At 52.8% G+C, this 16,557-nt stretch overlaps 1 protein-coding gene across 4 annotated transcripts; it reads right to left on the bottom strand.

Annotated features, from left to right (window-relative positions):
* Window positions 1–4,262: 4,262 nt before the first annotated feature.
* LOC107316403 (aryl hydrocarbon receptor-like) lies at window positions 4,263–16,497 on the bottom strand. Of its 4 annotated transcripts, XM_015867820.3 has the most exons (11): window positions 16,340–16,497; window positions 15,763–15,944; window positions 11,499–11,605; window positions 9,721–9,810; window positions 8,993–9,116; window positions 8,634–8,764; window positions 7,792–7,994; window positions 7,564–7,673; window positions 7,199–7,340; window positions 5,448–7,044; window positions 4,263–4,733 (listed from the first exon to the last, which is right to left on the bottom strand). In XM_015867820.3, exons 1-11 carry the CDS (start codon window positions 16,378–16,380, stop codon window positions 4,584–4,586), a joined length of 2,877 nt encoding a protein of 958 aa, XP_015723306.2. In that variant the 5' UTR covers window positions 16,381–16,497; the 3' UTR covers window positions 4,263–4,583. The 4 variants fall into 4 exon arrangements, with proteins under 4 accessions (XP_015723306.2, XP_085409793.1, XP_085409794.1 ...); XM_085553667.1 differs by lacking the exon at window positions 11,499–11,605 and having other exon boundaries at window positions 8,993–9,112; XM_085553668.1 differs by lacking the exon at window positions 11,499–11,605 and having other exon boundaries at window positions 16,340–16,458.
* Window positions 16,498–16,557: the final 60 nt, after the last annotated feature.

The following is a 16,557-nucleotide window of genomic DNA, read 5'->3' as shown; positions in this document are numbered from 1 at the left end:
TGGCAGCAGGCAAGAGCAGTGAGCATCAGGGCATCCTATTGCAGTTGCTGATGGCATTCAAACAGCTGCCACCAGGCACCACTTCCCCACAGGGCCTGAACTGCTGCCCACCCCCAGAGAAGAAAAGACAGCCCTGTTTTCTCCCAGCACTCCTGAGCTGCTTCTGGCTCGTCTTCACTTGCTCAGCAAACACCCCTGAACAGGTCAGCACTTTCTTTACAGCAAAACTATGTCAGGAATTTCTCCTGAGGCAGCCGGACCCTTTCCAAAGAGAGTGAGCTGCCAAATTCTGCTTCCCCCACCACCCCCTGCAACCCTCCTTTCCTCAGCAGAGAAACAAGGTGCAGGTTTGGCCTCTGAAGGCTCACTGTGCCTTTGCAGCCAGTCAGGACTGGGAAGACAGGGCTCTCCTGCCCTCTCTCAAGCCATGCCTGCCACTGATGGCTGCTGGGCTGTGGGTAGCCCATGCTGCATGGAGAGGGCAGTTGCATGGATGTCCTCACAGGCACACATTTCACCCTGGGTTCTCTAGAGCTTTTATAACCATGGCATGGTTCACTCTCTGAAGTACAATGAGCACCAAAGGGTGGCCATGCTCTGCAGGATACCTCCCTCCACCTGCTGACAGCCATCCCCACTGGCTCCAGCCTATGGAACAGCCAAGTCTGGCAAGCTGCAGGAGTGTGCCCTCCAGGCACAGATAACAAACTACCCCCTGCACGGCAAAACCAGCTGTAGTTGAAACTGCTTTTCTCAGTACCTGCATCTCCCTCCCCTGTAGGAGCAGCTGAAGGAATGAGGCTGCTTATCTACTCTGTGTTGTGGGTTCACGACATCCCTGTCCCAGCACCTCACCCCCAGTGAAAGCCCAGCCAGCCGTGCCTGCCCCCCACCCCCTGAATCTGGCTTTTTGGCACTTCACCCCAGCAACACAGCTGACAATTATTTGAATCATTCCTCTGGTGATGATTCATGGTAGGAAAGTTGGGTTTCTTCTGCCCCTCTGCTATGAAGGCAAAAGAGAATCTTAAGGGGATGTTGCCCTTTGAAAGGGGCATTTGAAAGCCAAGCACCTTTGGCCACCCAAGGCTTGGTGACTCAAAAGCACTTGGAATTTGAAGCTGAGACATCAAGTGTCTATTACCTCCAGGGTCTAGGGTTCTGGAGGACCAGTCTTATCAGTAAAACAAAGAAGGCATTCAGTAACTCAGCATTCTCACTGTCCTACTTACCAGGGCACCCACCCGATTCATCAGCTTAGCATCCATTTTATGTTGTTTAGCCCAGAGCTGCACATAATAGTCAAGGTGAGACTGCACTAACACTAAATACAGTGGGAGAATCCCCTCTTTTGACCATCTGGCTGTGCTGCGTTTAATGTACCCCAATATACAGTTCACCTTTATAGTTAACAAAGCACTCTGCTCTGAGCTGCTGTCACCAGCATCCCTGGGTTTCTCCTGCGCAGCTGCTCCCCAGCCACTCATCTCCCAGATAAGCCTGCGTCCAGCATCGCCTTTCCATCCCAGCCCTGCTGCTGCTGCTGTTGCACAGTCTTGGCTTGCCATCGTGTGGCAGAGGCTCACACTGGCTCCTGGAAGAGGAAAGCAGCAGCCCTGCGGGGATGGGTGAAACTGTGACAGCACACAGGGAAGGAAGTGGGGGTGTTAGAGGAGGGTGGGGGGGATAAGTGTTCCTGCACTGGGATGCAGAGCTGCTCCCAGCTGGCAAGGTGGGCGCAGAACTGCATTGAGGTTGCTCAGAGGGGGGCTGATCTGAGACTGCGTGTGGGGGCACAGGGTTGGTGTGTGTCTGCTCTGTGGCTGTGGGGACGGTGATGGAACAGACCTGAGGACACTCGGAGTGACTTTGGGATGGAGCCACAGGAGGGAGCAAATGGGCTCGGGGCTGTCTTACAGGCAGCCCCTGTGTCTGCCGTGTCTCCACCAGGTTCCATCTTTCTCGGGGACCTGGCAGCAACTATAGATGTTTTTAGGGTAGCCTGCAGAGCAGCAGAGATCTCAGGTGGCATCCACCGTACCTTGGCAAGACTCAGGTCCTTTGCCTGCACATGGTTGGAAGGCGAAACAGCTGAAAACTCACTGCCAGTGGATTCAGTGCATGGGGCAGAGCTGTGGGCTAAGGACCACCTCACATAACTGGTGCTGCAGGGGTAGCAAGGACAGCAAGTTTAAATGGGAGCCCAAGGGTTGGATGCAGCCACCTCCTCTGTGTTCTGCCCTTTTGCAAACTGAGCCTCTCTCTGTGGCCTCTGCTCTGTGCTTAATTGATCCAATGCCCATCTCCAGCAGAAATAAAATAAAATACAATAAAATAGTTCTCCTGTCTCGTTCATAATTTGCTTCAAATAAAACGTGCTTCTGCCTGAGCAAATGCCCTTCAGGGATACTTTAAACTGTCACAATGCATAAGGCTTACCCTGAAACCTGCATCTTTTACAGTGCTGAGTCTCCACAATGGCCCCCGGAGCCACACTTAATGTCTTTCAAGGGATGTAAAGACTTGCCTAAGCAACTTGACTAGAAAAGCTAAGATTGCTTTGATCTTATTTCTTTCCATCTTTTTTTTTTCAGAGAGAAAAACAAAACAAAACAACAGCTGAGTGTTGGTTTTCTTTTCATTCTGGAAACAAAAAATAGAGCCAAATAGCAGCAAGAACTTCCCCAGCCAGCTCTGAAAACCCACTAAATCAAAGCGTGATCCAACTGCAGCAGGACAAGAAGTGTAAGGATCCAAGTCCCTGTGGGAGCAGAGCCACTGTAGCCAGAGTGCCCAGGAGGCACCATCTGCAAACATGAAGCCCCACTAGAGGTTTGTAATTAACTCCAGACCTAATGACAGAACAGAAATACTGCTGAAGGAGCGGCCATCACTGCTGATGCATGCAGAAGAACTCAGATCTGAGCACCTTTCCTGTGACATGAGCCAAAACCAAGCAGAAGATCACCAAATGCCCTTCACCTGCATTGCTTTAGTGATGCTAGATTACCTCCACAGGTGCACAGCCAGCACACACAATGATTGCCCCTTTCTTTTCCCAAGCTGGTCTTGCTTGGCTTCCTTTCCCCCTTTCTTCAAAGCCATTTCTCCAGGGAAAGAGGGGAAAGAGTGCTGAGCTCAGCCTGCTGCCCTTCTCCTCCTCTCCATGGGTGCTGCTGGAAAGCCCCAGAGGCTGCCCAGACCCACCACACCAGGCTCCCTTTTCTTCCAGCAGGGAGGACATGGGCCAGGTGTGCTGAATGGTGCATCTCTGTTTAATGTGCAAACAATAAGAAAGCTTTCTGCTCTGCTTTATACATGCTATACCCCATGTATAATGGATGTGCACGTAGCTGGTGTGGGCAAACACCAAGCTTGCTTGTATCGTAATGTTTATCTTACTGTCCAGTTAGAAGTGTTAAATGGGACATTCAGTCTCATGGTACCAATGGAGCAGGGACAGCTGAACACTTGAGGAGATCTGGAGCCAGGGAGCCACTACGGCTCATCTTCCCTTTCTCCAGACAGAGCCAAACCCACAAGCATCCTCATCAGCTTTTCAGGGTGAAAACACCCCACCAAGCAAAGCTCACCCACCTGATGCTCCTTCCTACAGCTCAGGGCAGGTCATGTGTGCTCAGACACCAGACAGCATCTTCTCCTTTGGCACAGCTCCAGCTGGTGGTCCCAGGGCTGGCCTGGTGCATTGCAAATAGGTGTTAAAAGGCCAAGGAGAAAAGCAGCAGCTGGTGTGAGGCTGGGAATGAATTATGAATATGCCAGCCTCCCTGGAGAGCTTGTGGTGGGGAACAGAGGGGCTGCAGAGCACCTTCTGCTGCAGAGATGATGGCTTTTGCTTAGCAGACCTTGCAGAAACACCCTGCACAACAACAAGGACAACATCCAGCAGTGCACAACTCAATGGCATGGCCAGTTCACAGCGTCATGGTGACATCCCTCTGTGCCACCAGCCCATCATACACACATCCAGATGTACATACATACACACAGAGCTGCACAGCATGTCTCACAGAATACTTTGTAATTCTACCCCAAATTGGAGCAAAGCTCAAATTTCAAGTGTGACGTGGAACAGAGATCTCTCAGCCTGGAGGAAGCCTCTGGTCCCGCACACTGCAAGTCCGAAACCACCCTTCTCCATCGAGTTCTGAAGTCCACTTCAAACTTGTTTCTGACTTAAGTAAGAAAGCAATTGTGCTCATTGAGACAGACACACAACCAGCAAGAGAGATGCCAAAGGCTGACGTCCAAAATCATTTATTGAAAGAAAAAGTATTGAAAGCTACCACAGAATCAAAGTTGGACACGTGGGAGGAAGGATGACGTCCTTAGATTAGTCAGCTCCACTGTGATCTCTGTAGGCACAGATACAAGTTATGGTTTATCTGCCAGCCTGCCCCAATGCTCGAGAAAGGCAGAGAGGGTCAGACCCAGCCAGGCTGATGCTGTCAGGGAGAACTGAACTGTGGCAGCACCACAGGGGGAAGGTCTGTTGTCTGCAGCTGGAGGGCAGCTTCTTTCCTAGTGAATAATCCCATTTTGCCCGGTCTGATCTTGTTCTCCTAGAGATAGAAGTCACCACTGAAAGCATGGGGGTGATCCGGCAGCACTTCTGCATGGGGATGCAGCTTGCAGGGGGAAGCAGTGCTGCCCTTTGGCACATCTGCAGGGAGTCCCATGTGAGAGCCAGGCAAAACACAGCTGCTGTCAGGCTAGGAGAAGAGAGAAGAAAGAGAATGGTGAGGTATTTTGTAGGGTTTTACTGGCACTGATGGGCCGGGTACCCAGAGGAAGCTGCTGGGAGGGGAAGGCCTGCTCCTGCATTGCTTCCCCTGGAGGTGCAGGGGCTCAGCAGCAATCCCAGTACATGTTGCACACCTTCCCCCAGCTCACCTCTCATTGTCCCTTCACTTCATTGACAAGAGATTGAAAGCAGTGCAATAACATCCAGACTCCCCAGAGGACACCAGTTTTCACTTCGTAATCAACCTTTGCAGAGCTGACCATGTACTGCAGCCCTACAGTTCACTCATTAACCATATATATATATAAACTACAGGCTTCTGCTCTGCATTTGGAACAGGGCAGCGGTCATGGCACCAAACCTGATGGAGTCTGAGAAGCATTTATCCAACTCTCTCTGTAACTGAACTACATCTCATATGGACCACCCATGGCATGGCTGGAATATGCCTATAGAAAGGGCAACTAAACAAAGCATATGGAAACCATACCCACAGACAGTCAAGGTCTAAGGGCAAAGATGCCTTTGCCTGATGCAAAGAAAAGCCCCTGAAGTCCTTTCTGACCACATACTGGCAGAGCAAGGTGATTCCTGCCTACTGAACAGGCAGTGAATGCCTTCCCTATGCTAAGACCCCCCAGCACAGAAAATACTGGGCTCAAGAGCAAAGAGAAACCTTCACCTTGTGGCTGCTCTCCTGGCTCATCATGGATGTGTATACTCCATGGGAGTTTCCAGAAGCCTCCAACACACTATCAGTGCTTCCAAAGTACTCTGCAGATGAGCTCAGGAAAGGGTACATGGAAGGAACAGAGCTAGGATGCATCTCAGGAATAAGCTGGTATGAGGAAGATGGGAAAAGCCCATCCTGGGACCTCTCACTGTCTACAGTGTCCATGCTGCATAATCCATTCGGGTTAGAGTCTACTGCTGGCACGGCAGGCCCAGGCACTGGACCCAAGTAGCCCTGATGCTGGGAGATCAAGTCTTGACTGATGCCATAAAAATCAGGCTGAGCTGAGGATGTCAGGAGTGGGGAGACATAGTCCTGCCAGGGGCTGCTGCTGCTGGTGGGGAGGAAGCGTGGAGCAGAGGGATGATGGTGGGGACACAGCCTGTTCATCAGCAGGCGCCGACCAGCTTTGTGTTTCAGCTGGCTTGGTGCTGCCCCATGCACTCGGCGCTGGCTGGGCAGGGAAAAGGTCTGAAGAATGTCCTGTTGGGTGGGATGCACAGCTGGGAAGTAACTCTCCAGCTGCTGAGCCTCCAGTGGGTAAGGGGTTCCCAGGTGTGAGCTGGGAGCTACGGCCCAAGGGGTGACCTGAGTGAGCTGGAGGAAGTGGAGGATGCCCTCCTCCCCAGCTGGTCTACACTGCAGGCCTGCAGGCAGCTCCAACTCAGCCTCCATCGGCTTCGATGGCAGTGGGGACAGCTGTGCCAGTGCATCATGGAGAGGATGCTCCCATAGCAGAGCAGCAGCTTGGCCTGTGACAGCGCCAGGCTGCTGTGTTTGCTGGGGTGGGTACTGTGAGTCCTTGTCTTCTGCATGGCCCTGGTATGCAGCAGAGCCTCCCGCTGTGCTTGAGGTCATGCCTGGTGCGGGACAAGCCTGTAGGCCTTCCTTGGACTTGTTCCCCAGCATGGTTTGGATGTAAGAGAGGATCTCATTGTTGGTGAGGAAGTCACTCAGGGACAGAGTGTGATCAGGGTCTGTATTAACCATCACCATTTTCTCATCCAGCAGCAGGAGCTCCAGGTCTTCAGTGTTCAGCCCCAGGCTCTCCAGTGCACTGAAGAGCTCATCGTTGGAGCAGCTCTCGTCACTGTTAATTGTCAATGAGTTCAAGGTGGCCAAGAGAGGGTCCTCCTGCTGCAAATCTACCCACTCCTCCATGAGGCTGTCCTTCCTGGAGGGAACTGGAGCAGCACTTGTGCTCCAGGCCTGTCCTGCACCCAGCGAGGACGTGTTCTCGGGGTGGTACGAGAAACTGCTGCTGAAGGTGTGGTTGGCTGAAGGAGCTGGGTGGGGGGCATATGCTGCCTTGTCCTGCTGCAGTACAGCACTCAGCAGGGAACCAGGGGCAATGCTGTCCTTCTGGGAGCATCCTTCATTGCTGTGTGAGGTCCTCCTGGACTTGCTGATCTTTCCTTTGCTGTGGAAAGCATCACAGAAGCCTGGGAAAGGGAAAGCACTTTGGTATAAGAGTGCTTCTCCTGTAGCAAAGGTGAAGGGAAGATGCATGGATCGTTTCCGAAGGTGCTCTCCTCCTTCTTCATCTCTGCAGGGGAGGAAGAGGAGACTGCTGTTTGCACATGCACAAGCACCTGCTCCAAACTGCAATCGTGTCATCCCAGGCCCCTTTGCTACAACCAGCCCATGTGCACCGATGGATGCATACACAGGTGTGCTTACATACAAACAAATGCACTCACACAAGGGGTCTCTGTGTGACAATGATGTACTCAGGCTTGCTGTTCTTGTAGACAAGCCGTGCATTGGCTTGCACCCACTTCCAGTGCTTGTCCTTTGTCAGCAGGCGGAAGACCGTCAGGCCACTCTCTCCTGTCTTCATCACTGCCGGGAGGAAGCACAGATGCTGGTATCCATCAGCACACCACCTGAGGCAGGTCTGCCTCAAGATGCACCTAGATGCGCCTCCCTGCTAAGCACCCAAAGCATCACAGCAAGGCATAAAGCAAAGCAAAGAGCTGCTCGGCTCAACACAGCTACCAAAGGAGCTGCCCATAACTTTGGCCTCAAAGGCAACCATAAAGGGAACAGGGAAAAGGATTCTTACTTCTGATGTGGTTCTCGGCACAGTACAGCATGTCAGCAGCATGGATGAACTGGTAGCCAGTGCCGCACATCCGCAGCTCTGCCTCGGTGTAGCCCAAAACAATCTTCCCCCTATAGGAGAATGCACCCATCTCAGTGGCAGGTCCAGGTGGGAGATCACCCAGGCTCAGCATGAACCAGCACACTGTAGGCATACAGCATCACCCCACAGATCAGCTCTGCCACCTACTTGGCATCACATGCCAAAGGAGTGAAGTCCAGCTTGTGCTTTGTCCTGAAGATCATGTTCTTGGTTCTGATCTCCAGGATGGATGGGGGCTGTAGGGGGGTGGAGATGGCAAAAAGAGCAAGCTGTGGGGGCAGCACAGACCCATCTTCAGACCTTTTGTTCTGCCCATGAAGGAATCTCAGCCTGCCTTGAAGGTTTAAAGCCTAGAAAGAGGAGATAAGGCCAATGTCACACACATTGCTGAGTGGAGGGGAAAGAGAGGGAGGAGAGCTCCGTGGGAAACAAGCCATCTTGCTGCAGAGTTGATGAAAAGTGCCAAGCCCCAGGGGAAAGAGGTTGCCCAGCAGGAGCAGTGAACCTCCAAACAGAGGAGGTACATAGCCCAGGCCAGGGTAACAACACAGGTCCTGGAGCATTGCTTGTCTTGGCCTCCTTGTTCCCTGGTGAGTGCAGAGAGAAGCTTAAAGGAACGCTATGCTGGTCTCCCCACAGCAGCTCATCCCCAGGGCCCCACTGTAGAGCAACATCAAGACCAAGCAGTTGCATCAGAGCATCACATCATGCATAGGCTGCTCTTTGTTCTAAGTGAGCTACACTTCAACCCCACCAAGAAGCATTGCTTCTAAGAGATGGACAACCAGATTAAGTGCCACTGAGAGGACAGGAATAAAATCCACAGGAAGAGGTGGTAGGTACAGACCAAACACAAAGATCACAGAAAAATCCCCTTATTGAGGCAGGCATAGAAGAGTTTCAAGCCTTTCAATGTCAACTTTCACACTCCATCAGCAGCATGAGCCCCTTAATGTGAGCCTGCTGTAGAGCTTGCAGCACAGACTTACCAGGAAGCCGGAGGAATTATCCAGGAGGCAGCGAAACCTGCACACAAAGCTCCTTTCCAGAAAGGAAGAGTTTTCCAAAGGCAGTTGATCAGGCCTGTAGGCAACAGCAGGAGAGCTGAGACTCTTCCTCCCTGTAGGAGAGAGGGGTTGAGGGAGCAGCTAAAGGCTGGTGGTCCCAGTCCTCAGCAAAGAGTGGTGGTCTTCAGCAAGGGCAGCATCGTGAACCACAGCTTCATGTCAGCAGAAGCTACATTTTGTGTTTTGGGAGAGTCTGCGGCCACAAGGATGCAAACTCCACACAGCTGGGAGCTGTTTGCCCAGCATCTGTGGGGAGCAGAGCATCTCATGCCCACACGTACCTTCAGGAGAGGGCTCACCCTCAGGAGTGAGGGGTGGGTTGAGGGCCCAGTGAAGGTTGCGCCTGAATTCCTGGTGATCCTCAGTGTGGATCAGCTTGAAGATGCTCTGGTGCATAACATCTGTCTAGTGAAAAAAACAACAGAGTGAGCTGCTGTTGGCCATATCCCACCACATCTCCCCAGAGCTTAGCTGGGCTGAATGGAGTCAGACACTTTCCACCAGTGTTGATGCTGGTGGGTGCACATCTGACTCTGAAGAACCCCTTGCACAATGTCCTTCACAACCCTGGTGCTGAGTTGTAATAGGGTGGGTTTGGGCTCACTGCACAAGGAACAGCAACCCATCCCTACACTGTTCCCAAGAGCTCTAAGACTTGCTTCCCTTGTCTGGGTTGAAATGTGACATCTTAAGAAGACATGAAATCCTTCACGTTGTTGAGATGAAGTTTTCCTTCCAGCAGGTTTCATTGCTGTGCTCAGCCCCCAGGACTGGGATGGGGGGCACAAAAAGCAAAGCACTTTTTAGACACTTCACTCCCTCTGATTTGAGCTCAGTGCACAAGGGGCACTTCACACCTCAAATTTCCAAGCAGCCACAGACTTCTCCTTGCCTTGTTACCTATATGTGAAGCCCCCACATGTCCCTGCAAACCCACAGGGCTCTCTCCCTGCCAGGAACCTGGGCTCCATGCAAACCTATCACTGCAACCCAGGGGTGTCCCACCAACCTGATGAAATCCCAGGTAGTCCTGGATGGTGTGTGAGGAGTAGAGGATCAGCCCTTCTGATGTCACCACCAGCACGAAGCCATTGAGTGCCTAGGAGAGACAGCAGGTCAGCAAGTGAGTCAGGTCAGCAAGTGAGTTCCATCCACATCACCCTGTCCTAGCAGCTGATTCAGATTCAGACATTTATCCTCACTCTATGCAAAGAGCAAATACAAATCTGAGAACGACTTGCAGAATGAAACCAGACACCGTCAGGAACCCATCCATTCTGGAATCCTGGTGGGAAAGTGCCTTTCTGGCAACAGGGGATCAAAGTGGCATTTCACCCTGGCTGCACTTAAGGTTGACCTGTGCCTCTGTGGCTCTGCATTCTTCCCATCCTTCCTACAGTCCAGGGAGGGTCCTGGCGGGAGGGGGGGGGAATAGAGAAGACATGCAGCATCCAGAAGTCAGAGCGCTCTCACAGAGCTGACACCATCACTCAGCCTCCTGTCCCTAAGGACGCCAGGTCCTCCTGGATCCCAAAACCTGGCTGCAGGCAGGGCAGCCATCCCCGTCCCACTTCCCCCACTTGGCCATCCACAGACATCAGGATCAATTAGAGTCTAGCGCCTTGTCTCAGCCAAGTCTGGCTATTGTTGCTGCCAATTCCCATTTCATTGTCCAGGTCTGCAGTTTCTCCCCCCTCTCTTTCCCTTTATCCGGGGCACAAACGCTCTCTCTATTTACTGGATTGACCTCAGTGTGTGGGAATCTGCAGCAGAGGTTAATTAGTGCTGCCAAACGCATTTTAACCCTTTGAGCAGCCCCGGAGGCATGGCCTTGTCACAGTGCTGGTGAGCACTGTCCTCCCTCAATGGCACTGGAGAAAGGCAGACTGAAGGCAGTATGCACCTGCATGGCTGCAATACTAAGGATGCTGCACCCAGCCTTAAAGCTCAGCCACATCCTGCATCCCTGGATGAGGCTAACATGGTTCACACCCTGCTTGGTGCCTCTACAAAGGCAGCATCCAACCCAATGAAGAGCCTGATGAACATGGCATCAACCCCTGGCCAGTCCTGCTGAGCGCAGCTCTGTGCTTCGACAGTGAAAAACCTTCAAGGTTTTCATGATTAACCAGCTTGGCTTTAGCACTTCTCTCCCCAGACACCAAGATCCTGGCTCTGCAGCCATCAGGCAGGACAGTAATTATAATTACTGCTGAGTGAGCTTCTGGATAGATGCCAGATGACAGGCAGGCTGGGAACCAGGTGGAGAGGAACAGGGGGATCGTGTCCTCATGGGACCTCATGGTGCTGGAGCATGACCCCTTCCTATTCACAGTGCTTGCTCAGGGGACAGGAGGGCACCTCCCAGTGCCTCCAAGTAGGAGCCAGGTATGAGCCTCTCACACAACTCCTGGGATGCTACGATGCACCCCACGTATACCAGCATGGGCATACCCTGATCTGACCATAAGGCCATCCACAATTGTCTCCAGGAAGGACAGGAAAAGAAAAGGAGAAGCAACACACCCTTTCTGACCTATGGATCCAAAGAGTTAGAAAAGCTCCGCTCAATCACAACCACCATGAGTGAGTAAGAAAAGCCTTGTAACCACTGTACTGACCAACAGCTACACCAGTGGGGCAGCAGACGGCTTCCTCCCTTCATCACAACACTCACCAAACTGAGAACAGAGCAGCCTGCTCTTAGTGCAGATCTCAAAGGAAAGAGGACCCAAGGAAAGAGCTCTTGAAGGCATCTGGAAGGGATGGACAGAGAGGGACACTGACCTGCAGGAGCAGCTCGCCCTCTGGTACCGCTGCCATGCCCAGAGCTGGGCTACTGTCACCGCCTCCATCCCCCTCTGCTCCTTCAGCACTGTGGTTCTTCAGAGCAACTGCAGCAAAGCACAGTGAAGGGACATCAGTGCTGCAGTAACACCCTCAAATCACAGCCACAAGCAGCCAGAACAAAGACATTTCCCCTGCCTTTCCATAACCCCACAATTCATCTATTTCTTCTTTCCATTTCCATACCTTTAACAAACCCAAAGCAAAGAGCATTTAAAGCCAGAGATCATTAAAACAAGTAGGCATCAGTGGAATAACTATGAGGTCCTGCACTCTGTCCTGCAAAAAAACCCACATGTTCAGTGAGCTCAACAGTTGGAAGTTCCCTCATCATCATTTAGTAATGGCCACAGAGATCCTTTGTCCCACCATGGGGTCAATATCTCTGTCCACTCCTTGCAAGTAGCCCTTGGGCCTCATGCTATGCCCTGTCCTTGACAGCCTGAACAAGCTGGGCATTGCAGGTACAGAAGAAACTCCCAGCACTGAGAATGGATCAGCTCTTCTCATCTCTGTGAGTAAAATGCAGGGCTATAAATTATTGAAGATCTTCTGTCCTCCTCTGGCAGCTTCCAGATGGCTACGCTGGAGGTACAAGACAAATATAAACCTGGGTGATAGCAGAGTGACTAAAGGGTTGCTGAGGTCTGGTTTAATGGTTTCATATTTGCCAGCAGAAAGAAAACTTGCAAGTAATGTCCTTGAATCACAAACACTACCTAAATATAGACTTCACTGTTGGCATCTGGGCTGCTCCTAAGCTATGGGGCCAGAGGAGACATCAGTTAAAATCAGAAGATGGTACATTGTCTTCTGTACCAACACCTGCCACTGAACCTAGCCACCATCCTGCATTCCCCATTAGGGTTTTCCTGACCTTCCAGGCCATCCCCAGAGCCCCAGAGCTGGTCTGTCAGCACACTGCACATCAGCCTCCTGGGGAAGGTGAGAACACATTGCCACCTGAAAGCAGAGGTTGTTGGGCACAGGAGGGATGGCTGGGGGTCCTCCTGCATGCCCAGCATGGGGAAATGATTCGTGGGAGGCTGAAGGGACACCTCACTGGTGAACTCCTGAACCTGCAGGGGCTTTGCAGACCTGAGAAATCTTTGCACCAGCAAGCTGGTATTAACATTTTTGAGAGGATATATCCCAGCCCCCTCCCCTTTCTTCCATGTGTTTGAGTGGGAACAAGATTTTGAGCCGGTCACAGCTTAGAAACAAGAAGACTCAGTCCCAAACCCAGCCCTGGAGAAGCAGAAGAGAACTCAACTACCTCATGGCTCTTCCAGAGCAGCAATAGTTCATGCCCACCCACCCGGCTGGCATCACTTAAACAAGGCAAGAAGCCACACTCATTCTTAATGGATACAATGGTTTTACTTACAGTACCTACCACAGATCCCCACTGGCACAAATTTCATTAAATAGATTAATTATTTATCCCTTGTCTGAACGGTGCAGAGGCAGCAAGTTCTGTGACCAGGCATGGTGAATAATGAATGTCCTGCTAAAAGATCTAATTGCACATCTAAAAGCAAGGAGGCCTCATCTACACATCTCTGTCGCACCACTGAAGGCACATGGGTCTCAAAGGAAAAGCACGTGCAGAGGTTTAAACAAGGACAAAGAGGAAGGTGATGTGTCAGGCTGTCCCTTCTTTTTGCAGCTCTTCTAACCGTTGTTCAATCACAGTCCTTCAAGTAATGACAATCCTTGGCACATGAACAGCGGCAGGACAAGAGGCAGTGCTTTGAAACTGAAAGAGGGCAGGTTTAGAGTGGATATGTAAGGAAGAAATTTGTTACTCAGAGCGCTGGCACAGGCTGCCCAGAGGAGCTGAGGATGCCCTATCCCTGGCTGCACTCAAGGCCAGGGTGGGCTTTGGGGTCCCTTCTGACCCATCCCATTGTGTGGGTGGGTTTTGGGGTCCCTTCTGACCCATCCCATTGTGTGGGTGGGCTTTGGGGTCCCTTCTGACCCATCCCATTGTGTGGGTGGGCTTTGGGGTCCCTTCTGACCCATCCCATTGTGTGGGTGGGCTTTGGGGTCCCTTCTGACCCATCCCATTGTATGGGTAGGTTTTGAGGTCCCTTCTGACCCATCCCATCGTGTGGTTCTCTGAGCTCCAGGAAACAAGGAAGCACCATTTCAGGCTTGGGAACATGGCTCACAGCTGAAGTGCTGAAAGTCTGTTTGTGCTGGTTGATCTTGGGCATTACAAAAGAAGGTAAAGACTCACATCATCCTGATTGTGACACGCAGAGAGAAAGCTGTTCTTTCTGCTATTTCCAGGGCAGCTTTGCAGACCCTCCTTGTGCCCCCTCCAGGACAAGCCTCTTGTTCCAGGGGTTGGCGTGGTCCACCTGCCTGCACCCAGGGCTTGGCTCCTCAGGAACTGGGCCCATGGGGAGGGATTAGGGGAGCCAGGCACAGCCAGGCTAAGCTGACACATCATGTGCTGGCCCTCGAGTGTCCTTGATGTGAAGCTGGGGGCTGGCATGTGATGGTGGCAGTCAGCTGCAGCTCCATCACACCCTCCTGGGTCTGTCCAGAGGTGCTGAGTTTAGTTCAGTGCCAACTGGATGGGATGGATGGCTTTCACCAAGGGTCTGCATCTCTGGAAACACCATGCGAGTTCACAAAGCCCCAGGTGTGATTCCTGGTAACAGGATGCAGATCTGAATGGACGAGTGCAGCATGATGGTAACCATCTACACATAGATCAAGACAGTCAACTAAAATTGAAAGTAATTGATTTTCAAATAGACTGGGAGAAACAACAGCCTGGAGATGACAGCATTTCTGGCTGGCAGTGAATTATTTAAGAAGGGGGCTGGAGAAATGGCAGATGGCAGAAACCTGCTGGTGCACTGATTGATTCACCTGTGGGACAGGCTGCCTGCTATCAGTAAACCAGCAGACAACAAAACAACAGAAGTCAAGGAGGGAATGGGCTGTGTACGTTGAAAAGGAGCGCTACAGAAGCTGTTCAAAGGTGAGCTTCAGCTCACAGGGCTTCTTAAAGTGGCCTCACGCTGGTCCCATGGTTCCAGGCATGCTGTGGCTCAGCTGCTGGGAAGATGAAATCAGACCGTATGGAATGACAGAGGCAAATAAAAAGAGAACCTCAAAGCAGGGGATTTCCTGGTTTCTTGCTATGCACACTAAGGTACCCACCTTGCCAATGCTGCAGGGATGATGGATAGCAGGCAGGGCACTGGGGTGGCTGCTCAGGGCAGGGGGATCGTGGCCCCAGGGTCAGCCCCCTCTTCCCTTCCCCAGCACAGCACCGCAGCATCCCAGCCCCATCACACTGCACAGGAGGACAACCCAATCTCTGCCATGATGCTTCACAACGAGAGCAGCCATTTCAAAACTGTTCTAAGGAAGTGCCATCCATCCTTTCGGTCTATAAATTCTTCAGGCCTTTCAATGATTCATGTTTCAGGAGAGCAGCGAGCCTGCATTGCACCACAAACCACTACCCCTGGGAGAGCAGTGCTGCTCCCACTGCCCCCAGCATCACCCCGACGAGTCCCGAGTCTCCATGTGTGCACCGTGCAGGTGGATGTGGGCAGCACATGGAGCAGTGTGAGGGCTGCCTCATCACGGCTCCTCAGCAGGGCAAAGCAGCACTGAAGCTGTGGGCGATACGGTCAAACAAACAAATCAACCTGGAGCTGTGAAGCAAACAACTGCTCTCTGAGGCCATTAATTTTTCATCCCGGCCGCCTGCCAGTTCCACAGAGCTCAAAAGAGAATGAGAAAAGAGAGAGGAAGACAGAAAGACTTTCCATTCATTCAGTGATTTGGAGATGGAGAAAAAAATTGTTCCTGAGGTCACAGGGAGCTGCTGCTGTTTGGCCGGGATAACGCAGGGCTGCCTGAACGCTCCTCCCGTGGGCTACTGACTACAGCAGGGGGATGCAGAAAGGTCTTTGATGCGGTGTGTTTTAAAAGGCTCCTAAATGAGCTCTAACCACGTTGCGGTAATTATTCATTGTCAGAGCACCGAGCGTTTCTCAGCTCCCGTTATAATGTTAAAAGCCGTTCTCACGGTGCTACCTCTCAGCCATACCCTGCAGCCCGAATGTCAGTTTTCTACTTCAGTGCAACCCACAGACAGAATCAACTTAACCCCCGCAGATCGCTCTGATTCTGCCGCGTCCGAACCCCGCTTTGCCCCGAGCCGGGCACTCACCGCGGAAGAAGCTCTTGGCGCGGAGGAACGCGGCGCTGAGCCGCAGGATGGACAGCTTGTCCAGGCCGGCCGACACCTCCTCGGGGAAGGGCAGCAGCGCGGCCAGCCGCTCCAGCTCCCGGTTCAGCCGCTCTCGGTGCCGCTTGGAGGGGTTGGAGCGTCCGCTGTCCGCAGGGCGCAGCCTGCGGGGCGCAGCCACGGCCACGCGTTACCGCGGAGCTGACACGGAACCGGCACCATCCATCCCTCATCCCGCTCCCCGCCCCAGTCCCGCTCCTGCCCCTGATCCCGCTCCTGTCCTTGACCCTGGTACCAATCCTAGCCCCATCGCTGGTCCCATCTCTGGTCCCATCCCTGATCCCGTCCCAGCCCCGCTCCTGTTTCTCACCCTGATCCTGCTCCCATCCCTGATCCCGTCCCAGCCCCGCTCCCATCCCTGATGCTGCTCCACGGTCCCGTTCCCATAGCTGACCCCGTTCCCATAGCTGACCCCGTTCCCATAGCTGACCCCGTTCCCATAGCTGACCCCGTTCCCATAGCTGACCCCGTTCCCATAGCTGACCCGCTCCGCACTCACGCTCTGGCCGCCGGTTTCCTCCGCTTGCGCCCCGCGTACATGGTTCAGCGAGAGCCGGCGGCAGCCCCAGGAGCGGAGCAGCCCGGAGCGACCCCCGCGGGAGCAGCTCCGCCTCCGGCAGGGAGGGAGGGAGGGAGGGAGAGACGCAGGGAAGCTGCGGGTGGGGAGGGGGTGGGCTCCGGGACAGGGCAATCGCGTGGAGAGAAGCTGGGAGGTGG

Source organism: Coturnix japonica, chromosome 7 (assembly GCF_054131305.1).
Source record: "Coturnix japonica strain WE chromosome 7, WE-NBRP24, whole genome shotgun sequence".
NCBI lineage: Eukaryota > Metazoa > Chordata > Aves > Galliformes > Phasianidae > Coturnix > Coturnix japonica.
Note: the sequence above shows the minus strand (reverse complement) of the source record. Positions and strands in the feature narration are given on the sequence as shown.

Coding starts and splice junctions, on each gene's coding strand:
- LOC107316403 (XM_015867820.3), bottom strand. CDS start 16,380: ATGTACGCGGGGCGCAAGCGGAGGAAACCGGCGGCCAGAGC. Junction 7,341..7,563: donor TGCCGAGAACCACATCAGAA/GTAAGAATCCTT, acceptor TCCTCCCGGCAG/TGATGAAGACAGGAGAGAGT. Junction 7,045..7,198: donor GTCACACAGAGACCCCTTGT/GTGAGTGCATTT, acceptor CCTCCCCTGCAG/AGATGAAGAAGGAGGAGAGC.